We start from the raw sequence: 25,998 nt of genomic DNA on the forward strand, positions 1-25,998 counted from the left end.
ATCAGCACTGCCCATATACTGCCCCACTTGCTGCTGGACACAGATACCAGCACTGCCCATATATAGACCCACTTGCTGCTGGACACAGATACCAGCACTGCCCATATACTGCCCCACTTGCTGCTGGACACAGATATCAGCACTGCCCATATACTGCCCCACTTGCTGCTGGACACAGATACCAGCACTGCCCATATATAGACCCACTTGCTGATGGACACAGATATCAGCACTTCCCATATATTGACCCACTTGCTGCTGGATACAGATATCAGCACTGCCCATATATTGACCCACTTGCTGCTGGACACAGATATCAGCACTGCCCATATACTGCCCCACTTGCTGCTGGACACAGATATTAGCGCTGCCCATATACTGCTGGACACAGATATCAGCACTGCCCATATACTGCCCCACTTGCTGCTGGACACAGATATCAGCACTGCCCATATACTGCCCCACTTGCTGCTGGACACAGATATTAGCGCTGCCCATATACTGCTGGACACAGATATCAGCACTGCCCCACTTCCTGGCTACACATAAGGACCAATAACAAACGCAGCCGTTACATGTAGACGGGAATCCGTCCAATCCTCACTGTTCACCGGCCACCGCTAGCAGGTGAGTACCCTTCCTTTTATACTGTGAGCGGGAGCCTGATACACCGCCCCCCAGCCTGACGCCACTCGGCACTCTGACACAGCTGAAAGTCGCGCTCACTGACGTCAGCGCAGCGCGACTTAGTGGCCGAGCCGCTGTGGTGCCGGTGTTGTGGTGCTGACTGCCCGAGTAGAGCGTGGAGAGGACACTGATTCATGTGACGGGGCAGAGAGAGCCGCTGTGCACTAGCTGTCATGGAATCTACGGAAAAGGCTGTCGCTGGAAATATTACTTCAAGACTTTCTCCAGATAACGTCTTCATGGAGTCCAGCTGTGTAGCCAGTCCTGCAGTAGTGCAAATCCAGGCAGGGAAGTCAGAAGTAAGTTTTATCATTATGTTTTGCTGCAATCAGTTGATTGTATTTATTTCGTCAGTCATTTCCATAGAGAATATTTGGGTCTCTTCTCCTGTAGGTGTGTTTTTTGCCCTTATGCCATATGAGGAGTGCGTATAACACTGTGATAGAATGAGCCCGTGTGCATTGTGGAACTTGCAATAAACTGTGGTTGTATTAAAGGGGTCTATTTACTAAGCCTTCGATGGAGATAAAGTACCAACCAATCTGCTCCTAACTGCAAATGTCACAGGCTGTGTTTGAAAAATGACAGGAGCTGATTGGCTGGTACGTTATCTCCGTCCACTTTATCGCGATCCGAGGCCCCTTGGTGACACATGACATTTTGTTCATTCACTGGATGCCAAGCTGTATGAAAGCCACACAAGCCATACAGTAGCAACATTTAAAGAATACATACACCTCACCTGTGTACAATTAAGCCACAATCCCATATGTAAATATTCAGCTAATACAATAAACTGTTCCTATGTTTAAGAAAAGTGCAGCAAACACAAAGACATGAAGTTAAGCCGCGTACACACTAGACAATAAGTTGAACGATATTGTTCACCGCATCTAATATCGTACAATGTTGTGTATGCGATAAATGACCAATGATGCGCGCTCCTGTGGGTCGTTGAATATATTTTTTCATCGCCCGAACCTACTGTCCAACCTGACGATATCTTCAGGTTGTGCATGTTCGGGGATGAGGGAGGGTGCCGGCACTGAACGATATTGTTAATATCATCGTTCAGTGTGTATGCTCAATGTCGTTAACAACATTGAGCCTGGCCATTCAGGGGAAACACTCGACCACAGGTTCTCAAACTCTGTCCTCAGGACCCCAAACAGTGCATGTTTTCCAGGTCTCCTGACAGAATCACAATTGAAATAATGAGCTTCACCTGTGGATCTTTTAAAATGTCAATGAGTACACCTGGCAACTGCTGGGTGACCTGCAAAACATGAACTGCATGGGGTCCTGAGGACCGAGTTTGAGAACCACTTAACTAGACGATATCGCTTATGGATCATATCGTCTAGTGTGTATGTTGCTTTAAACCAATTAATAAACTTACCTGTACCACGCACAGCATTATTTTCTCTGTTAATTAGGTCCCCCACATTGTTGCACTAACATCCTAGTGAAAGCTTAATTGTAAACAGGCTCTGTTCTCCAAAGTGCACATAGGAGGTATGTGCTCCTCATTGTTTCACACACATACTGTAGGTCTGGCACCAGCAAAAACAAAGATTGTTGTCTGTTTTGTCCAGCACTGCTATAGGATATAGACATAATTAGCACCGTTCCCAGGATCTAACAGATAAAATACAGAATGCTGCTACAGGGCTAAAGGCTCCACTGCCACCTACTTTGACATTTTACCCACTTTCTCCCTCCTGTATCATTTCCCCACCACCACCAGCCAGTTACCTACATAATGCTCCATGGCATTTTTACTATGGCACATCCATTCTTCTAATAGCCACCCATCTTCCCAAAACCAGGTTATTCTGAACTAGGAAATTATATTCCCCACTTTAAATTTTGATAGAGTGGGGTGCTTGCTGGAGGAACAGTGAGAGGCCCAGGGAAAATGGATGCATACATGAAATTCAAGAATCCTTCTCACTGACCATCTTTCAACCATTGGCTCTCTAAAGGTGCCTACACACGTGGCGATGTGCTCACGATCCGACATTGTGTCCGAGTTCCCCTTGAACTTTCCCCAGCAGATCCCCGGCAGTCGTGAGCACGATTTGGTGTTAAAAACTGTCCAATATGACAAACGATCTATCGTGCCTCCTAACTATTCCCGTTCATCGTGACTGAGATTGTCAGATCTGCCCTACAGCACGGCAGATCTGAAGATGCGATGTACGACCTGCGGGGAAGGGCATCGTGATTGTGAGTGTCACTCACGATTTGGGCATATTTTACATGATTTGTCATCACTATGCGTCAGAATCGGGCAAAATTTGAGCCAGTCCTGGTTTTAAAAATGCGGGGAAAAAATGGCATGGGGTTCCCCGTATTTTTAAGACCAGCACCCGGCTCAAACTAGCCGGAGTGTAATGCCAGTGGGTGCAGGGGTAATAGTGTTAATATTTAATGGCTACTATTGTTTTTTACAGTTGGACTACAGGTGCTAGCGTGCCTGCCCTTTAGCACTTGTGGAACTAAAGTGCCAGCAGGAGGCCGGCACAGTACCCCCACTAAAAAAAAATAGTAAAAATAAGACAGGAGACACATAACGCTGATTGGCTGTGAGCGGTGTGACTGTTAATTGGCTGTAAGCGGCCTTGCTGTCAATCAGCTGCCGCTCACTCTAGAGTGGCCTCTGATTAGCTGGCCGCCTGGCAAGTGACGCTGCCCACAAGGTTTCCGTCATTTGCCGGGGAAGAGATGTTGATGTGGAAACACATCTCTTCAATGTCCGAATAGGTTAGAGCAAGTCGGTTTGTTATTTTGTATGGCCGGGACTCGACTGGAAAAGAGGACCAACCTGCGCCAGGAGGTAGGTGAGTATTTTTTTTCTTAATGATATTTGTGGATTTCTACTGGAGAAGGGACCGATCACTGGGGCCAATGTGAGTATAGTATGTGTGTGTTTGGGTGTAATAAACTTATATTTTGTACGGTTTGTATGTCCTGACCTTTTTTTTTTTACTATTTTATTTTTTACAGTGGGGGTACCGGTGCCGGCCACCTGCTGGAATTTTAGTTCCACAAGTGCCAAAAGGCTGGCACCTGTAGTCCCACTGTAAAAAAACAATAGTGGCCATTATATATTAACTACACCTGCATCCACTGGCCATGGGGTGCAGGGAAGAGCCCCGGGCTTCAGCCCATGCCTTGGGTGCTCAGGAGAGAGGGAACCCTTTTATTGGGGTATTTTTTTTTAAACCAGGACCAGCTCATAGAGCCCAGTGCTGGTTCATAAAATACGGGGGGACCCCATACACATTTTGTACCCCAAACTAGGACTGGCCCACAGAGCCCAGAGCTGGTTATGCTTTTTTGGGGGGGAGGGGGAGGAGAAACTCCACTACATTTTTTTTCTTAATTTTACACTTTATTCATTAGAGAGCACAGATCACACTGATCTGTGGACTTTTCCGCAATACACGCTGCTTAGGAGGGGGTCTATTAAAAACTTTTATATTTGAACCGAGTTAGGGCCGTATTCATTTAGAAGCGAAAAGCCGAGATCCGCGAAAAAGTATCACAGATTGCAACTTTTCGCCTGTCGGAAACTTATCTCCATATTCAATTCCATCCGCTTTTCGCGTACGCGGAAGTCAATGCAATGCACTAGGCGAAAAAGATCCGCCTCTGAATAGCAGAAGAAAAGAAGTGCATTTTTTTTATTTTGGGTGCAAAGGCGGGGAAACCACTGAGAACCCTTGGGACAGCCCCCTAAAGGGCAACTGCATCAAAAAAATCCAGGGAAAAACTTAGGAACATCCCAAAAAAATACTTGAATTTGGGGGCAAAAAAGCACAAAGTTGGGGGACAAATTCACAAACTAGTGAAATAAGGTTCTGGGGGTGCTCTAAGAAGGGGGTCAAGTGTTTCTGGGATTGCAGGTGTTTTTATAAGGGTGGAATTTCACTTTAGAGACATTAAAAATGCTTGCACCCATTTTTAGGTACCCAAAATTTGCCAGGACTACTTCCATAAAATACTGCTTTATGCATTCTTCACCACTTGTGCAAAGACGCTTTTTAGAGGCAATTGTGCGAACTTAAGTACCCCAAACAGTTTTATTAGGACTAATCGGGCACTACTACATTGATCCCCAAAGTTCCTGCAGGTTTTTGGGGGGTTTAGGCTGATTTCCCCGATTCTAACACCACTTTTCGCGTGTCGCCGTTTTCGTGTGTTTTGGAATTGAATAGGGCGAATAGCGGGTACGTGCACGATATGTTCTGCGGCTAAAATACGCGATGTAGGCGAAAAGTCTGGCATGCGAAACTTTATCGCGTGTGCAAAACTAATTGAATACCGCCCTTATCTTAAATTACACCCGTGATTATAATCACAATTCTTGGTAAATTCCCGTGTTGTATTCCTGTCTACGAAAAGTAATGCCGTGTTTAGACGATGGTGTATTCTTTTCTATTTGTGTTTATGAATGCATTTTAACTTCGGATTCGGCCGTGTTCACAGCTTAAAATACAGAAAGTATAAAAAGACTTTTGCCATAGTAAATTTCCATGTTTGAAAAAAAATGACAAAATGCACCCGTGACTGCAAATTCATACCAATACAGAGCTTAATAAATTTACCCCTTATACTGGTCTTCTGTATTGGATCTTTCCGACTGTCCTTGGCAACTTGAGCTAGAGGGAAGAGCACATTAGTAAAATTTTAAAGTAGTTGGTTGTACAGCTTTAAGACAAAATTATAAAAAAAAAAAAATACAGGAAGCAGTACATATGTATGTAGGGGTTTCTTTCCTTTAATTTATTATTTAACACATTCCACAGGCTTATCCATACATTTAGAATTGACCATAGGACGCAGGCAGTGCAAGGTATACCAATGCTAATATCTGTCTCTGCTTGATGTAAACAAATACTGCAAATAAATAATGTAAATCAGTAACACTGCGTACACACTTAGCGATATATCGCATCAGTGGGTTTGTACACCCGACATGTCTGTGAACAACGTAGTTCAGACATGTCAAGTCACCCCTGCAGCACATCCGATTCCAATATATCTGGAAGATATATCTGTGCATCTGGCTGTGTGTACGGGCGGCTTGCTGACTGCCCGTACACTGGCTGCAGGGACTGCTGTAGTGTTCACTCTAGGTCGGACGTAGGGACAGGGCACATCTGCGCGCGCCGAAGGCGCTTGTGCGCCCGAAAAGGGAGCGAGTCTTTAAGAGGCGTGCCCTTGTCGTCACTCTTAGGGGTGTGCCCTACACTTACAGCCATGCCGGGCTGCCCCCAAGCACTGCTATCAGTGTGAATGGATGCTTGTCGCATGCGCCCGGCATCCCTTCAACGGCGGTGACCGCTACACCGCAATTTTTCCCACCCGTTGGACACTGTGACCCGCCGGGTGGGGACGGCACCCGCAGGCTGTTTCAGCTGGGTGCCGCACAGGAGGGCAGGGTGCTTTTTGCCATTTAGAATAAGGCCGGGTGCGGCGCCCCTCTAAAACAGCCTAGTGGGAACGATACTGCTGTCACAGACATCTCAGTTGGGGCGAGCAAATTTAAATGCCCACCTATTTGTGATGTCAGATCAGACATGTCTATCGGCCAATTGGTATGTGTGTTTTGCTTACCAATCGGTCACTAGAACAGCGGATCTGTCTGTTGACCGACCCATAGTGTGTGCCCATCTTAACACTCGCTGTATATGACCAGTTGGCAGCAGTTAAGAAGTCTTTTAAAAACAAGTGATGTTAAATCTAAAACAATAAAAATGGGGGCCTAATAGTGTAGTTTTAGAATCAATAAAATAGTACTCTGTAAAGTGTATATGTGCTTGTATCAAATAAGCATTATTTCAGGCTAATCTGTATATGTCTATAATCCAGACTTCTGTCTCCTTTGTAATATTCCCTCAGGTGAGCTGCTCAAATATGCGAAAAGGCCAAATTGCATAGTGTATTATATTTGACAACGTTCATATATAATATAGAAATATTTGTGCTAAGAACAATATTTAGCTTATCTGAGGCATCTTTTCACATTCCATCATGCTGGGAATCATCCACCATCCTATGGTTCCTTCCTGGGTACTAGGAATAAGAAGAAGACGGGAGATTCAATAGCACAGACACTACAAGTTTTGTCACTTTTGGGCTTCCTCAGGTGGAAATTTTGGCTTACCACTTTAATTTAAAATTTATGTTTATACAGAAAAATAATACCGAAAAATAACAAACTTTATGGGATTAAAGAGATGTACAGTAATATATCCATGTGAGTGGTTAGATCAGTTTTGCAGAGTAGATTGCTTATACAGGTTGAGTCTCCCATATCCAAATATTCCGAAATACGGAATATTTTTAGCATGACTGAGGAGAAAGTGAGACCTTTGCTTTATGATAGTTTAATGTACACAAACTTTGTTTAAAGCACAAAATTATTAAAACACAGTATAAAATAACCTTCAGGCTGTGTGTATAAAGTGTATATGAAACATACATTAATTTCATGTATGTACACAAACTTATTTTGATTCACAAAATTATAAAAAATATAGTATAAACTGACCTGTAGGCTGTGTGTATAAGGTGTCTATAATACATAAATGCATTCTGTGATTAGATTTGGGGCCCATTCCCAAGATATTTCATTATGGTATGCAAATATTCCAAAATACGGAATATTCCGATATCCAAAATACCCCCTGGTCCCAAGCATTTTGGATATGGGAGACTCAACCTGTACAACTAACTGAGCACCATTCCCAGCTCATCCAATTTGCTTACAGCTGTGACTTTTGCTCTTACATTCCCCAACATGAGCAGACCTGGAAATGATAAACAAATTAGTTAGGGCCTGATTCAGCAGTGGACACAATGCTGATATTTTCGTAGATCGAGCGATTGTTTGCTATTGCTCATGTGCGAATGCCACACTGCACACGTGCCACATTTGCATTGTGATTACGTTCGTGCAGAGGAACCATTCGTAAAGCGAGAGTCAGGTAGTCTGTGTTTGGGGCTGGTAATGGGGTGGTTAGAAAAATGCAAGCATGTCTGACCATTTAAACGCTGTTTCATGGGGGCGCATAAATTAGCCATTGTGTTCTCCTTCGCAGCATGAGAGCTCTCTGCGTGTCAGGAGAGCTAAAGTGTTTGCGGCTGGTCAGACTTACATGATGCATGACTGCCCGATTATGTGTCGATGGTACCGATATTTAAGCTGTTGCACGTCGTCGGACGGATATGAGAAGGTAGCAGTGGCCTATGTTCGGGTAAGCTTTAGCATATTTTCGCAGTTGTGTTCCGTGCTAAACCGCAGCTGCGATTGCATTAGTGTCTGCTGCTGAATCAGGCCCCTAGTGTGCTACTGCGATAAGTCACGCGGGAAAACTTAGTTTATTTAACTGCTGCCACGTGGTCAGGTTGATAGAAGATACGATGCTTTCACCGGCCATCCCATCCTGTTTCTGCATTTAGGAGGGGGAGGGGGATTCAATCGTTTTTGTGTGCCCTCTCGCGCCCAATCTCCAATTTAAAGTGATGGGGCGATGTTCAAGTGTTTGTGCTGTCGGGGGCGAGTAACTGGGTTCCCATTACTTTTTGATCATGTTACGCCCAGATGCATCAGGTTTTAGACATGTAAAGCGGATAAACCTGGCTAAACTGTTGGGCGCACTTTGAAGCTGCAGTTTGGGCACCCAATAGCCCGATCTTTCACATGTTTCTGCTCATCACCCCAAGAGGGTAGGGCAGAAATAATGGGTTCCGGATTTATTAGCTTCGTGGGGCGCCCAAAAAACAGTTGAACCCCCGACCCCCACCTTTTGGACTAATAAAAGGCGGAAATTGTTATAATTGTGTATATGCAGAAACACTGGCAGTAGATGAACTATTCTATATATTGCACAGGTTATTAAATGTCAACAGGAGAAATTTCAGTAGACATCACTTAATATCATGTTAAAATTATAACTAGCATCTTCTGAAAACAGCTAATCGCTACTGGGAAATGAGTTTTTAGGGCTAATGATATATCATTTTATAAAAAAAAGTTTCAAAAATGTTGTTGCATGCCGTCCAAACAGTTTCCCTATCCAATAGAGTTTATAATCTATGATTTGGTGCTCTGTCCATCAGGGGTGCTCCCCCCAAGTGCGGTAATAATGGCCTATCAGAAGAAACTCATACATGGATTCAGATTAGGGTCTCCTTATACTTCTAGAAAGAAGTTGCCCATAGCAACCAATCAGATTTTAAGATGGGTACACACCTTACAGAGATGCTGCTAGTTATGTCACAATACATCACATGTGCCTTACGCACTGCACGATACGCCATACGATGACGCAATATTTCCTTACATGTTGAATGTAACTACACTGTGTAGTTCATTGAATCATCCCGTTGAACGTGCAGCACATCAAATGAATGAACAACGGTCAAACAACTGATCAGGCTTACACGCATCACAGTGTATACGATATATTGTTCCAAACCGAGTCAGGTCGATATGTCGGATGGTGTGTACCCATTAATCTAGTACGTTCTATAAAATGATAGCTTGAACTTCTCCAACTGTCCTCTTTAGAAGGGTTGATACATCTCCCCCTTTGTTCGCTAACCACTAAACATAGAATAGGCTTTTGGCAAGCACACTACAAACATCAGTTGAAAATGACATGGTTTGTCGTTCGTTAATCTTGGGAGCACAATGGAGAAATCATCTGATGCTAGAGAGAAACTGCTGGTACTTTACCTACAGATTTTTAATCTGAAAGAATTACTGTTATTGAATTTGTCCTTGCTGTATTACCTTTTGGCAAACTAGTTATTATTGGACGTTAGGTAGGGAAATTCAAAGTATGAAGGAGAACTGCTTTGTCCAATGTCGACAAAGCTGTAAAATAAAATATTTAATTTATTTTTTAAGGTATCGGGACCTATCTGCGCGTTTCCATGAAGAAGTAACTTGTATTTCCCCTGTAACTAACGTCTGCCTTGAATGCTTGATTTTGCTGTCTCCACAATACTCTTCACAGCTCTTCTCTACTGTTGCTTTCAGAATTTCCTTTCTGAGTGTCCGAAATCAAAGCTAAGTTTCCTAAGTAGATGTCCGCACGCATGCTGTGTTTGGGTTTTTAACACTGCTGATTCCTACTCTCCCCCACACTCCATTTCTTTTGTCGTGCTTACTCCCTGCAGATCGACAGAAGGATATTGGCATTCATCGAGAGAAAGCAAGCAGAGATCAATGAAAACAACGTCCGGGAGTTCTGCAACGTTATTGATTGTAATCAAGGTAAATGCTCCTACAGTCATTCCATTTTCCCAGTGATCTCTGCTAAAGATATGATGTGAATTGTGTGTTCTCAGTCTGACTCAATGCTTTGTACAGGAAGCCGTACACTTTGATCCATCTTGCAAAGAATAGTTAGGTAGATGAAATGGCCGTACACATTGACTTTCTTTCATTTTTGTTGCATATAAAAAAAAGATGTCTAAGCACAAAAAAAGAATGCACCCAACCATTATATCATTATCATTATTATCATTATTTTTTTTTTTTATAGAATAAAACCTTGTATCCTGTCAGGTACTTAGCATCAAATAAAAAATTTTTTTTTTTTTTTTTAGAATATAACGTTTTAGAAAAGTCTTAAAGAATTATTTTTGTTTGTTTACTTGTGCGATTTTACATCGCATCTGTGTAGACAAAGCTGTATGCACTATGGTCTTTTGCATTGCTTACAAATGAAAAAAAACATTTTTTAAACTTCTAAAAGGTAAAAAAAAAACTAATAGGTATAAAAAATTAGAGGAAAAAAAATCTACATAGTTTCAAGTACATATAAATCGCATACCAACTAAATAAAAAACAGCATAACACTATATATACAGTATAGTAGGACAGTGATTCTTTAATTTACAGAATTTGTTATATGATATAGAATTTGTTTCCAGCTATCATTTTATATGAATCAGAATTGTAGCAGTTTTAAACCTTTCTTGAATTCATGCATATTGGTAGCGTTTGGTAAATGAAGCTTCTTTCTTGCAGAAAACAGTTGTGCCAGGACAGATGCTGTTTTCACTCCACTTCCTGGGTTCAAAAGCCATATAAAAGGTGACTTCGTATTACTTAACGATTATCAGCTCCGATGTCATATGTAGAACAGCTCTAATTGGTGAAATGTGCATATCCACTACACGAGAGAGGAACGACTGTACGATTACAACATTGTAATCGTGCAATTGTTCTCCATCCTGTGCAGTGGATAATGTGCCCACACTGAACGATATGTCGGTAAGTGCAGGCACCCTACCTCATCCATAAACATGCACAGCCTGTCGTTATCAGCAGATTGGCCTTCATGTTCGGGTGATGATTGATGTCGATAACGGCCAGTGGAAGTGCGCATCGCCGGTAGTTTTCGACATGTTAATTCACGATCCATGAACGATTAATGAGCGTTTGAACGATTACGACATAGTTATTGTTCAATCGCTCATTTTAATCGCCTAGTGGATACGTACCTTTTAGTGTTGCATGTATTTCAGTTGTTTAAATTTAGAGATGAGCAGTTCGGTTTTACTGTGTTATTTTATGATCTCAAAACCTGCATCGTATTGGCTATCCAGCTCTCACGTGTTTTGGATAGCCAATAAATTCCGAATTTGCTCTAATTTGGCAAAAAAAAAAAACGGAATCGCTCATCTCTAATTTATTATGTCTTTGTTTTCTTAACAATAGCTCCGATATTTTTTTTTTTGGTTAAATGAAAATTCAAGTGTTTCTGGGACTGTGTGGATTGTGAGAGAACCTTTCAAATGTTCCATGTTGCTTATGGAAGTACATTCCTATGCTGAAAACTGGCTTTATCATGTCTTTTTTTTTTTTTTTTTTTTCTTTTTCCCCCCGACGCATCCAAAAATATGGTATCGTTCCTGGAATCTTCTGATTGGCACTGCAGGCCAACCTGAAGATGTGACAAATGACACGTGGTAGCGCGCGCGATAGTGCGTACACACTGGATGATGTGGACGATTTGTTGTTCTGATTTGTCCCAAAATGACAAATCGTCTAGTGTGTGTGTACCCAGCTTAACTGTTACCGTATGCTATATTCAATACCTTGCATTGCACTTGGAAATCGGGAACTTTTGATGGCTGTGCAATGACTAGAAACTGTCGCAAATCTCTAGAATTCTTTATATTTTATGAACGTCCTCGTTTACTGTGATGTTAACTACAGAAGTGGGGAATGTTGGTTGGTTTTTGCAGCATGTCACAATAGCCGTGTCTCTGATTTCAGTTTCCAGGGTCATGAATCCTTATGGGCCTCAAACTAGAAGTGATGTTTCCGCTTCCAGCTCAAGAGCACATTCTCTCCCACGGGACTGTGGGAACCAGGCTGTGGAAGAGAGACTGCAGAACATTGAATGTCACCTATCCCTAAAGCCAGGTAGTAATGGCTTTGTCACATGAGCTGTTTCATTGTGTATTACAGACCATCAGATTTAACAATCCAAATTTTCTGTAAATGGTATTTTAACAGTAATGCAGAAAATATTTTGAAAGGCATTTGGAGCCTTTCATTAGTTTATAATTTTTAAAAAAATGACCATTACATGCACATTGAGGGGTTAACATATACCTGCAACTTTTCTTTAGCTCCCCTCCACATAGGGAGGTTTCTTGTGGGGAGTGTGGTTCCACAAATTGTGTGGGATTGTAGCCCCATGGCTACACTGGGTATGCAGTGCTGCAAATCTCTGCAGTTTCTTGCAGGGGCAGGGACCAAAAGTATGATTTTCACTGCAATCCTCGTCATCAAGCCCCCGGACCATCCACTTCCCCGGGGATGTGTGCAGAATCCGGAATAGTGCCCTCTCCCAGGAGTCCAGGAGAGCAACCCGGAATTGGAGAGCCTCCTGGCAAAGTATGTAACATGGGTAATGTCTTCAGACTGAAACTCAAGTTACAGAAGTTAATATAATCTGTATATTTGTCAGATATGTTTGCACAGCCCTGAAGATTCTATTATAAAGTGCTAGGAGAAAGAAAGAACAACATCTGTATAGTAGAAAATTTTATACACAAGATATTTTATTTTAACATAACAAAAACTACATACAGAGGTAAAAAGATTAAAGTTTTTATCTGGGATTTTGGATAGTGGTATCCTGCTCTTAAAAACCAATCCAGAGAATGGTCCAGTAAAAAAACAGTTCAAATAAAAGATAGGGCTTTATGTCAAACTACTGTTTTTAGCCTCATCTCTAGTGCTGATTAGCACTATGGTTTTTTGGGCCTTATTCAGCAGCTGACGCAGTTTCCCGTGTGCAGTATGGGTCCTGTGTGATTGCGCACAGTACATCAGCAGATTGTCAGTGCTAAGTAACTTGGCACTGCAGCATTAACCCTTTATCCACACTCTTTTTTTTTTTTAAGTCACTGATGTGCCTACTTTGCAGTTCAGAGCACCATATAGGGCAGTGTTAACCCGTGGTGCACTGCATTCGTGGAAAAAACTAATTGTTTTGTAAAACTGGTGTGTGTGTAGGTGCCACACTGCGTTTATTAATTTAAGCACTGTGTGACTCCGTGCATGGTGAGTTGTCATTAGTGAGCCAAAAAAAGGTGTTTTTTTGTACAACTTGTGGTGTTCATCGATATGGATCACAACGATCAGTCAAGAGAAGAGCAGGAGCAGCAGCCAAATACTAGCGCTGCTGCTCCTGCTCTGCTGCCACCAGTCATGACGATGCTCAAGGGAATAGAGGGTTTCTTTCAAGGCATCTGAAATCAAAACAATATTTTACATTGCTAAAGCAAAATACACCTAATAAAGGGAAAGTTTCCTGTAGAAAAACATAAAATTGCCAACGTGCCATATACTAAATGCAGTGGCAAGCAAAGGCTCAGGCCTTGTCCTTTTATTTCTGAGTGGTTCTGCAACTGCTGTCAGTCAGGCATCTTCTGCCTCACATGACAATGCAAAACCATCTTCCTCTGTCTAGAAGAGGTGTCAAAAAATGAAAACTGGAATATCAGTGCTGAAAACCACTAAGGCAGTAGAAAAAACTGTTTAGAAACGTGACAGATCCATGAAGAGAGTCTAAGTGTGTCCTTGAGGGCTATGTGTGAGTCTGACCTCATAGAGAAGCCTCCTTCTACCATTTTTGCAACATCTGCCAATGTGGGGATGAGCAGCACCTTTAAAGATGCTCACCTAGAAATTGAGGATGCTACTGTGGAAGTGCAACAGGACGAGGGGGATATTTGTGTAGCTGATGCCAGCGCTAATAAGGATGATTTTTTTGTAAGTGAGGCACCAGTGGAAGTGGTTCTTGTCCGTGATAAGAAGGTGGTCATTGTTATGCCTGGGCATAACACGAAAAAAAATCCACCTCTTATGTGTGGAATTATTTTTACCCAAATCCTCATAACAATTGTCTTGCCATCTGTAGCATTTGTAAAGCCACAGTAAGTAAAGTTGGGGACCTTAACCATCTAGGCACACCCTCCCTGTTTTTAAAAAAAACAAAACATAATTATTTGCTTACAAAATGCCATTGAACCCACTGCCATCTTAACCACAGATATGTGGATAAGAGGTACTTGGCAAACGAAAGAATACATGACTGTGACAGGCCACTGGGTGGGTGCATCACCTTCAGCAGCAGCAGTAGGTGGCACAAAAATTGGGGTCCTACTCCACAGTTTCTGGGCCCCATCACAATTTATGCCTCACTGCCTGTAGCGGTAAAAAACGCACTATAGTGCATAATTTGCACTGAGAATGACATGGGGAGAAGGGAACAGGAGGCACAGGAGAGCAGAAAGAGTGCAGACGTGGGGAGAGGGGAACTGGGCACATTGGAGCTGGAGAGTACACAGGAGAGCAGAAGGTGTAGGACATGGGGAGAGTGGAACAGGGAGCACAATGGAGAGGGAGAGTACACAGGAGAGCAAAAGGAGTACTGAAATGGGGAAAGGGGAACAGGGGTGGGAGGGCAGAGTACACTTGAGTGGGGAACAGGTGAGAGAGGACACTACACAGGAGAGCAGAAGGGGTACAATACTTTGCTCCACTATTATTACAACAGGACACAAGTCAGTCTTCCCATATAATCATAACAGGGCACTTGTGGGTGCTGCAGCTGTATAATAACAGAGCACTAGAGAATGCTCCCCTGTATAACAACATTAGGACACCAGCCTCTGCTCCCCCTGTGCTATAATATAAATACCGTTTACCTGCTGTCCGATACTGCTTACACAGCAGTCACACGGACGAAGGATGACGTCAGGGTACTTCTACTGAAGTGGATATATCCACTACCCCTGGGGTAAGTTAGGAGGAAGCATGAACCGGCGTCCGTACATGGAGAGCAGCGCGGAATTCAGGTGGAACGCACATTGGGCGGCGATGGATCATGAGGCACCAGCGGAGGTGATTGGTTGGTTAATGCTGCCGGCGGTGATTGGCTGCTGTGTGTGTGCTGCACAGCCAGTCACCGCCGGCAGCTTCTCCCCAACCAATCACCACCAGCAGTGATTGGTGATTGGCTGCTCTACGGCGAGCTCCCAAGTGAATGACTAGTGACCGGGTTCTATAGGACCCGGTCATTTTGAAAAACTGGGTCCCTCACTTCCTGTATTGTGTACAAACTCGCTATAGCGCGTATTTCGCGATCACTGATTAAACTGCCATTCTGTCTGTCACTGCAGTGCCACTCTGTTTCCTAGATGTGCCATGTTGGAAGTTAAGCTGCCACGTGTTTTTGCCACCCACTGACTTAGCTTAGTCAGCTATCTAGTTCGGTGCAACGTTTTGGCCTAAACTGAATGAATACAATATTGTGAGCTGTGAGGAGGTAAAAAAAAAAAAAAAAAACTGGAAATTGCTAGAAATTAATGTTATTGAGATTAATAATACTGTAGGAACAAAAACAGGCCCAAATTATGTGATTTTAGATGTATTTATGAATTTAAAAAAAAAATACAGATCCAAAACACGTGAGGGCGGTTTTGGCAAAACCAAATCCTAATGACAAATTAGAACCAAGACATGGGGGTCGGCGAACAGCTCTAATTATATGTAACAATTTTCCATGAGAGATCTTGGATAAATGTGTTATATACTGTATATGCATGTCTTGTTCTAAACATTTATACTTTTATTCTATTTTTTGTGTTATTGATTTTTGTTACTTTCTGATATGTAACAAAACCAGGAGGACCTGTGCCAAAAGACATTTACCAGAGGATTAAAAAGTTGGAAGACAGGATCTTGGAGTTAGAAGGCATTTCCCCTGAGTATTTCCAGACTCTGGTAAGTCATTATGAATGTTGAGGATCTCTTGTCACATCGACTACAGGAGCTGAACACTTTAGGGGATATCCAATTAGCACCGAAAAATTTTCGGCCGCACAATACGGGGTCCGCCGATGTTTGGGTCTTTTTCGCCGTTTTATTTTTACCTGCTATCCAATTAAATCCTGTTTTTTACGCCTGAAAATTTTCTGTTTTTCTCGCGGAATGACATAGGTCCACAACTTTTCACGGATCCTATATATTTTCATTGCCGCGATCGGGAGAAAACCAGCTTCTTATCAGAGATTTGGTTTCGCCTGCCAGAGGCAGGCGAAACAAAATCCCAGATAAGTGCCGGCATCGGGCTAATTAGATACCCCTCTTTGCTGGATATTTCTAATCCTTTTGATCATCTATTAACCATTAGGATCAGATAAGCGAATGTTTACAAACTCTGATTGTGGTGCATTATAATACAATACATGTGTTTTATTTAAAGATTTGTAATCTATTTTATGACCAATGGTTAGTGCATTTCTGAACATAGTTTTTTAAGCTTAAATGATTTGTAGCGTGGGTTTAAATTGTTTTGGTCAGGCAATGGAAGTCACAATATTATTTCTGTTAGCTTCTCACATTCAGCAACAATTCTTATTTGACAAAGTAAAGTTTCCAGTGCATTAGAGTTGCTTTTTATCCGTAAAACTGCAATCATTCCCAGCGTCAAATTGATTCCACATTACTATGTGCTCCTGGGACGTGCTGTTCCGACTCCTGCTGCTGATGGCAGACAAGCAAGACACGATGGACAAGAAATTGTTAGTTGCTGTAGCATGCTATTAGCTTGAGTCCTATAATCATCTACCTTGTTATCACATTGTAGACAAACATGCCTACAACTCTATCAATGAGATTTGAATGTATTCTAATGTGCTTTATATTTTGTAACATCAGCCCCAGTATGTCTTTGCTGCATGTAACGCATTTCTTTAATATTTTCTGACTTTGAAATGAAATGCGCTTCACTGCATATCCATACCAGGATTGTCCATACAACCGCCATATATCAGCAAGTACAATCTTATACGTAAGATTCATTGGTCTGTTTTATTTGTCTGTCCGGTTATGCATTCGGACACCCCTGAACCTTTGGATGAAACCGACGTGAGGTAATCCAGTTGGATCCTGGGCGGGTTTTAGGAGGGGTTAAGGTCCTGGTCGGACCTCCCGTTGGTGTACGCTGGGCAGAACTTTGACCCGGGGAGCCTGTTCTGGGCCTTCCACTGTGGATTTTAATGATAACTCCGCAATTCTTCTGGAATGCCTGACTTATTAACTTGAAGATTTAAACCCTTGCAACGCCGGGTACTTCAGCTAGTACATTAATATATATACTTTGTAGTATAAGTAGTACATGTAATTGAGATGCTCAAAATAAAGCAACTCCACTGCCTGAATGATCAGTATGATGAATTTTTACTAATGTGCATTATTTCCTATGAGATAAGTTCAGCAATTATTTATTGTCTTTAACGAATAACTACACATGACCTTTGAGAGTTAATGTGTTTTTATCTCCCTTAATGTGTGCTTTTATTCTATCTCACCACTTATAAATTATTGTCTATTCCATTTGACTATCCGTATCAAGCATTCACTCTACACGGAACAAACTCTTACTATAGATTGTTAGTAGATAAAAGATATTAAGGCTCATCTATTTATGTAATATTAGTAGTACATATGTTTTATTTTTCTTATACATTTATTTAGTGCCAATGTTTTAATGAGACTCTTAGATTTATACAATGCTTCAATCCCTGCACCAGTAAAGATTGCAGTCTAATCTCTCAATCCCAGGCGCACACACACGGCCAGTTTAGGCAGAAACGAATTCATATGATAGTATGTTTTGGGATTGTGGAAGCGCAGTACCTGTAAGAACCACAAGTGACTTCTCTGAGACAATGTGATCCGTAGAGTGCACCCTGATTAAAATGGGAGAAGAGGCCTTATTAGTGTAACACAGGAGCGCTTACCACCTTGTGTGTTACCCACATAAATCGCACACCGAGAATTCAGACAGATTCAAATGGAGATCTGTTTCCCACTTAGGGCCTGATTCACTACGAATCGCAATATAGCGTACACATGCAGTTTTACTACGAATATAGCCGCACCGCTACATAAGGACGCCAACTTCACCTACACGCACATCCGTAAAGGTTAGCAAGACTGCAAAAACATCGGTACAATCGAGCACCAATCGGACCCATACGCACAGTTACAGTAAGGCAGATCAGACCTCACTTAGGAATTGCTTCAGCGCACACTGAGACCTCAGGCTGCGTAGGGTATCGCAGTGAATAATTTATGCACACCCATGAAACGGCGTTAAAACTCACTGGCACGCCTGCGTTTGGCAGACCACCCCACCCGTCACCACCCATAAACGGCACTTCCTGTCAATCACTCTGGAATTGGTCTGTGTAGTCCCTGCGATCGCAGTCCTGATCACAATGACTGGTTTGCGCCCTGTGATGCATGTGAAGAATGCAACAATCGGCTGATTTTTTTTCTTCCGTGATATGAAGAACAGTCTTTGCATTTGTGTGTTCACTTGAGTGGACATATATGAATTCATGTCTTTGTGCTTATATTTTAGGGTGCTTCCAGTAAGAGAAGGAAAGTCCAGACCTCACAGGTATACTGATAATATACTAGAGTATATGCTGATTTTTGTATCTGTAGTATTTAGAAGCTACAGTATATAGTGCATTTCACAAATGTAGCCACTAGGACAACTGTTGTAAACCAATCAATTTTGAAGCAAAGAGAAGTTTAAAAAATAAATAAATGTCAATTTAAAGTTGACCAAGTTGTCCATTTCTATGGACTTTTCGCATGTCCTCTTATTCTATCTTTTGAATGCCCACTCCACAGTGATATTTTGGGTAGCTTTAAAAATGTCAGTGACTACTTAGTGTTCATTCTAGAGGGGCATGAGAGCAGGGCGCCTGGCCGGCAAAAGGGCACACTATGCTCTATGTAGGATCATGAATACACATGGATAAGTAGTTAGTGTTCCTGCTAGGCTTTTTTAGCAGTGCGCCGCGTCCTGCCTTATATGAAAGCGCTAAAATGCGCCCTGCCTTTGTCAGCTTCCCGCTGAAACAGCAGTCTCTACCCGTGGGCCACAGTGTCCACTGGCGGGGGGGAGTTGGGAGTTCAGACGAAACAATCACAGACGAGTTAATAGATATCGTGCTCATGAGTACAGCATCTATTCACACTGCGGGGAGAGCTTGGGGTCAGCCCAGCATGTCAAGGCCATGCCCCCTTTCTGAGTGGCCACGCCTTTTTTTGTTAGCTTTCCTGCCTTCCCTAGAGTGAACACTACTTTACCACCACATTACAGTGTCATTTTACTTACACCCCTGCCCTACCTCCCCTTCCTACACTTCCCCATCTACCTGTCCCATCTTACCCCGCTTCGTTTCACTCACTGTTTGCACTCCCTGCCCCCTCCTTTTTTTTTTCCAGTCTCTACGTGACCCGTCCTGTTCTCATTTCCCTCTCCCCACTTTCACCCACGTTTTCTCGTTCCCTTTCACTCCACCCATCACAAACCCAACCTTCCCCCCATTGCTACTGCAATACCTGTGACCTCTTTTTCATATATCTTCCCTCCATCTCCCTCTCATGCACTCTCTGGAATTCCAGGTCTGTTTAAAACTGACCCCCGACCATTTCATCTCCAACTCCCTTGACCGCCTCATTACAATGAAAACCTGGATATCTCAAATCGACTCAGCTGCCCTATCATATGGGGTCCTCTCCTCCTCCCACACCCACTGATCTGACGCACATCACCTTGACAGTGTTTGTGTCCTGCATTTACCTCAATACACATTACACCTCTTCCATCCTGTTCACCTTTGTATTGCTACCATATGTCATTAACCTGTCTCCCAATTCCATGATAACTTATATGCCTGGCTCCCTCACATTCTTTCCTGACCTTCCCTAATTAATTCTGGGGGACTTTAACATCCTGATTGACAATCCCTCCAATCATTTTATTTCCAAACTTCTCTCCACCTCGTTTGTTCTCCCTGTCAACCTCCTCTCATTCCCTTTAACTGGTGTTCTCTCACTTTTTTAAGGTGTCAGACTACATCATCTCTCCCCTCCATCTCTACGACCACCACTTCCTTTCTGTTAGCAATCTCCTCTGGCATCTTCCCCTCAGTATACATCCATGGTATGGTCTCCCACATCCTTGTTAATCCCCCCCCCTGACCTCTCCTAGCACTTTAATTACCACATCATATCTCTTCTCCCCTGCACTTCATAAGTTGTGTATATGGGTGTTGCACAACCACCTCACCTACTTTCTCTCCAACCACTTCCTCTTTAACCCATTCTAATCCAGTTTTCGTTCTCTTCACTTCATCAAAAATGCCCTCGCCAAAGTCACTGATGACCTTCTCAAGGCCAAATTGAAAGGCCACTTGTCTGTTTTTGCACTCCTCAACCTCACAGCAGCATTGGACACTTTTGACCATACACTTTGCAAATCTTGCACTCCTTTGGGTTCATAAATCCGTTATCTCCTGATCCACCTCCTACTTGTCTAACTGTTCTTTCTCTGTCTCTGCACTCAACTCTATCCCTCCTCCTCTTCCCTTTCCTGTTGTTGGTACCTCAAGGCTCTGTCCTTGTCGCATTCTCTTCTTCATCTACACCTCATCAGTAATTGAAAATGACCAGCTCCTTTTGGCTTCCAATACAACCTCTATGCCAATTATACCCAAATTTACCTCTTTTTTTTTTTTTTTTTCCCCAAATCTCTCGCCTCCAGGCCATTCCAATGTCATCTGTCTGTAACCTCTTATATGTCACAATGCTTCCTGAAACTAAATGTCTCAAACCAAAGTCATCTTTCCTCAAGTCTCTTGTCTGTATGTCATTCTTGACTCTGCTCCAGACCCATCCAAATCCAGTTCCTCTCCCAATTGTGCGGTTTCCACCTTTGTTACAAAGCATTCAACTACTATGCTCCTCCCTACTTTTCCAGACTACTTTACACTCATACTACGTCCTACACGATTAGCTCTGCCAAGGACCACCTCCTCCCTTCCCATGCTGCTCGCAACCTCTGGAATGCCCTCCTATTCCCAGTCAGACTTGTCTCCCAACATCTCAGCCTTCAAGCTTGCCCTCTTTATTTAAGTGTACCAGCCTTCCTCCTAATCTCTAGCCTCTGCACTCCCCAACTCTGTTCCCCTGTGTATAACCATAACCTCTGTAGATTGATATCTTACATTTAACAATCTAAAGCTGGGTACACACTGGATATATTGGCCGATCAATTGATCGGCTAATGTATCTGCTGCCAGTCGGGTAGTGTGTACCCGCGATATGTAGGTGAACGTTGGCTTTCACCGACATATCGCATTGGCTGTGCTGCACAGCCGATGGACAGATATGTCTGCAGACATATCCATCGGCAGATGTGTACAGGCGGTCGGGAGAAGTGGGGCGGGGCACGCCGCCTGCCGAGACACGCCCCCTGGTCGCAGGCACAGATGGTTGTTCAGTGTGTACAAACAACCATCATCTGCAGATCACTCGATCTGCCGATATCTGTATAGTGTGTCCCCACCTTTACAAACAGGACCCTACTGTATTGTCTACGTAATCAGTGCACTGCAATTATGTATTCATGTAAAGTTATGTTCTCAGCTGTACCCCTTTCTACTTATAAACAGAGTTGCATGTTTTACCCCCTATGTACAACACTGCAGAGCTTTTGTGGTGCCATATAAATAAAAAATGATTGTTATAGTAATAATAATTGATTTCTCATATAAAAAAGACAGATTTTGAATAAATCCAGGCTGCTGCATGTAACAAATGAAAGGCTTTTTAAATGTACATTTCTGATGGTTCCACTACAAAGAAGAAAGTTTTGCTAAGCGAAGTGTTAGTATAAGGAAATCTGCATTACCCCACCGGCCCAGAGAATGAAGGATACCTTCCTCACTTATTCTAGGCATTGTGTGTGGAGATCGGCAAAACCTTACTTTATTACCAGGGATTAATTGTGTAAAAAGAACCAAATTATAAACATGGAAAAAAGAACCGTAAATGTAACTTACAGCCAGCTGTTTCATTCTTACTAAATTTTAGCAGTTCCATAGAAACCTTACTTTCCTGGGATTACATCTTAGATTGTACAGTATAACCTGTGTCCTGGTAGTCTCTGCAGTTCTTTGAATAGTACCAAGTATCTAAAAGTCACATTAAATAAAAAGTATTCATATGCCCACAGCTAGTTTTATAACCGGTTTATTTTATTTGTATGGCGTACTGTAATTGCATGCGTGAACAGCCGTTGTTTTTTCTTTATCTCTTACAGAATTACTCACTGGTAGAGCTTGATCAGAAAATTGATGCACTCCGACAGAAACTGATACAGAAAAGCAAGATGGAAATTCCTAGAGCAGATGGAGCACTAGCCTGAGTATCACACTGCACACTTTTCCTGGCTTTTCTGTTACTCCTGCGACATTCCAGAGACATCCAACCTGCTGCTAATCCTCACCACAACCTGTGGTTTTGTGGAAGGATTAAATGAGACAGGCAAACTGATTTGGGGACAAGATAAACACGTTATAGGAAAATACTTTATACAGTGATTCTCTAGCGTATGGTAAGATCTGCAAGGAGAATTACCGTAGTTAAACCTTTATAGAAGCATGCAACGGGAAAATTATTATGTATTTATTTCCCAATATGGCCATAAGATATTATGGTGGGAAAACTATTGTTCCTTTTTTATATGATAAAATAAGCTTTCTGTTCCCATAATATGATTTCCTGGCCAAAAAAATATGTACAGAAGGACTTAACTGCTTGCCTAATTAATCTCGAGCAGGGCGTTGAACTAATTATTTTCTAGCATGCTCAAGAACCAATCATCATTGGTGGACATTCTGATTATCGTGATGACAACAGTCATAACAGTAATATTCTGTATAAAGTAGGGGGAGAGAGGTACTTTCCAAGACTGCATCAACATAAATTATACTCTATACCAGGGCTATCCAACATACGCCCCACCAGCTGTTGTGGAACTACACATCCCCCAGCATGCCTTGTCACAGTTTTGGCATGCCCCAAGAGCTAAACTGTGGCAGGGCATGCTGGGATGTGTAGTTCCACAACAGCTGTAGGGCCGCATGTTGAAAAGCCCTGCTTTATTTTATGATGAAGTAAAACATTTCCAAGGTTCATTTCAGTCAACCGAGGCGCATGCTGAGAAGTAGTAGCACGGCAACTTTAGGAATCATGGAATGGGCTTCTCTATAGAAGGTATTATCTGTACAGCAGCAAAACATATCTATAACCATTCTTGGGGAGAGATTTATCAAAAAGAGAGAAAGTGGCAACCAGATAGCTACTGTCATAGTACCAGCTGTGTTTGAAAAATGACCGTGTGGAGCTGATTGGTTGGTACTTTAACTTTATCCGAGTTTTGATAACTCTCCCCCTTAGATCATTCCAGAACTAAACATGAAGTCATGTTGAGAGGTTTTTTCTGTATGTTATAAAAAATTTAAAAAAGTTGACTCTGTGCCATGTGCCAAATTTGTGCCATGGAGTATTTGGGACTTTTCTTTGTTGTGGTGTTTTTTGTTGTTTTTGTGAAATGTTAACATTTGTACTTTTTAGTAACCTCTTTATAGATTCAACTGTAGAGGAAATTTGTATATATGTCATAATCTCTTTATGTTCTGTGTTTATGATGTTTGTTTTCATAGAATAAAGCTCATTTTGACAGTTGGCTGCTAAAAGTACTTCTTTTCACCATGTTGTATCTAATGTCAAATGTAGTTGTCTGTGCCTGTTTTTTTGAACATGTCTGATGCCTGTATGAAACATAAGTCGATGGCAAGTCAAAAACGGACATGTACACCTTCACATAATCTTTGCTAGGAAATCCTCCTCTACAACTTTCCTTCTCTAGGATTGTTGACTGTATGGGCAAGAGATCAGCGCAATCTCTCCAGGAGCCATATTTGCGACGCATTCCTTCAATATTGTTTTACAGTAGGTGGGGTGGGTGGTAAGGGTTCGTCTTCCCCTGAAGTAAATGAATGGATACCTGCCTAAATAGGATTGTACAAAGGTAGAAGATCTCTTTTAAGACCATGGAGCTGATTCAGAGATGGACACTAATGCGATCGCAGCCGTGAATTTGCACGGAACGCAGATGCATAAATATGCTAATAGTTCCAAAGCTTACCCGAGCATAAGGACGCCCACCGCTGCCTTCTCATATGCGTACAATGTCACTTAACTGCACAAATATCGGTAACATCAACGCACATGGAGCGGCCATCTTGCCCTTGTGGAAAGTCTGAACAGCTGCAGATTCAGCAGCTCTCCTGACAGGCAGAGGGCTCTCATGCTACATAGTAGATCGCAAGGTCTAATTTATGCACGCCCATGTAACGGCGTATAAACGGTCAGACACGCCTGCGTTTTATTGACCACCCCTGTTACCTCCCCCCAAATGCAGACTACCTGTCACTCACTTTGCAAATGGATCCTATTTGTGTGTGGAATCGCAAGACAATCGCAGCGCATTGCAGTGCAGCTTATGCGCAATGGCAAACACTCGATCTGCGTAAAAATCACATTATCGTCCATCTCTGAATCAGGCCCCCTAGTCGGGTAGATCCCTGGCTGAGTAATCCTATTTTTATAAAGAAATGTATTGAAAGGCCGCCATTTAATTCTTCATGGTTTTTGTTCTTGTACTGTACAAGACCAACGTGTGTTAGACTGTTGTCTACTGCGAATTCCAGCTTGGGGTAAAAATATTTAACACGGTAGATGCAAATTTTTTTGACGATATCCAAATTCTGGGTTAATTATTTAGTGATGTTTGGGAGATTTTCAGTACTGTGCAAAAGTTGTATGCAGGTGTAGAAAAAATGCTGCAAAGTAAGAATGCTTTCAAAAATTCAAGTGTTAATAGTTTATTTTTATCAATTAACAAAATGCAAAGTGAATGAACCAAAAAATCAAAATCAAATCAATATTTGGTGTGACCACCCTTTTGACTTCAAAACCGCATCAATTCTTCTAGGTACACTTGGCAGGGAGGTTGTTCCAAACATCTTGGAGAACTAACCACAGATCTTCTGTGGATGTAGGCTTGCTCAAATCCCTCTGTCTCTTCATGTAATTCTAGACAGACTCGATGTTGAGATCAGGGCTCTGTGGGGGCCATATCATCACTTCCTGGACGCCTTGTTCTTCTTTACACTGAAGATAGTTCTTAATGAAATTGACTATGTTTGGGGTTGTTGTCCTGCTGCAGAATAAATTTGGAGCCAATGAGACACCTCCCTGATGGTATTGCATGATGGATAAGTACCTTCCTGTATTCTCAGCATTGAGGATACCATTAATCCTGACCAAATCCCCAACTCCATTTGCTGAAATGCAGCCCCAGACATGCAAGGAACCTCCACCATGCTTCTGCAGACACTCATTATTGTACCGCTCTCCAGCCCAATGACCCCACACATACAGCCAATGTCATTAAGAACTATCTTTAGCGTAAAAAAAAACAAGGAGTCCTGGAAGTGATGATATGGCCCCTACAGAGCCCTCATCTCAACATCATCAAGTCTGTCTGGGATTACATGATGAGACAGAAGTATTTGTCTACATCCACAGAAGAGCTGCTGTTAGTTCTCCAAGATGTTTGGAACAACCTCCCTGCCAAGTTCCTTCAAAAACTGTGTGCAAGTGTACCTAGAAGAATTGAAGCTGTTTTGAAGGCAAAGGTTGGTCTTTTCAAATATTGATTTGATTTAGATTTATTTTCTGTTCATTCACTTAATAGTTTATTTTATTAACAAAATGCTAACACTTGTATTTTTGAAAGCATTCCTATTTGCAGCATTTTTCGA

General features: G+C 42.3%; 1 protein-coding gene across 3 annotated transcripts; it reads left to right on the forward strand.

The window, feature by feature from the left end:
* The first annotated feature begins 664 nt into the window (after positions 1-664).
* On the forward strand, positions 665-23,851 carry MBIP (MAP3K12 binding inhibitory protein 1). Of its 3 annotated transcripts, XR_015872535.1 has the most exons (9): positions 665-986; positions 7,800-7,955; positions 9,886-9,982; positions 10,742-10,807; positions 11,996-12,145; positions 12,519-12,622; positions 15,924-16,021; positions 18,669-18,707; positions 22,428-22,476. XR_015872535.1 is itself a non-coding variant. In XM_088457080.1 (8 exons), exons 1-8 carry the CDS (start codon positions 861-863, stop codon positions 22,530-22,532), a joined length of 837 nt encoding a protein of 278 aa, XP_088313206.1. In that variant the 5' UTR covers positions 669-860; the 3' UTR covers positions 22,533-23,851. The 3 variants fall into 3 exon arrangements, 2 of the variants coding, with proteins under 2 accessions (XP_088313206.1, XP_088313207.1); XM_088457080.1 differs by lacking the exon at positions 12,519-12,622 and having other exon boundaries at positions 669-986; positions 22,428-23,851; XM_088457081.1 differs by lacking the exons at positions 7,800-7,955; positions 12,519-12,622 and having other exon boundaries at positions 673-986; positions 22,428-23,851.
* Positions 23,852-25,998: the final 2,147 nt, after the last annotated feature.

Source organism: Taudactylus pleione, unplaced genomic scaffold (genome assembly GCF_031769625.1).
Source record: "Taudactylus pleione unplaced genomic scaffold, aTauple2 ptg000737l, whole genome shotgun sequence".
Lineage (NCBI taxonomy): Eukaryota > Metazoa > Chordata > Amphibia > Anura > Myobatrachidae > Taudactylus > Taudactylus pleione.

What these genes read in the sequence shown, in the direction of transcription:
- MBIP (XM_088457080.1), top strand. Translation starts at nt 861, where the DNA reads ATGGAATCTACGGAAAAGGCTGTCGCTGGAAATATTACTTCAAGACTT. An exon ending in TCCAGGCAGGGAAGTCAGAA is followed by an intron (nt 987 to 7,799) that starts GTAAGTTTTATC and finishes TCTCCTTCGCAG; the next exon opens with CATGAGAGCTCTCTGCGTGT. An exon ending in CGTTATTGATTGTAATCAAG is followed by an intron (nt 9,983 to 10,741) that starts GTAAATGCTCCT and finishes TCTTTCTTGCAG; the next exon opens with AAAACAGTTGTGCCAGGACA.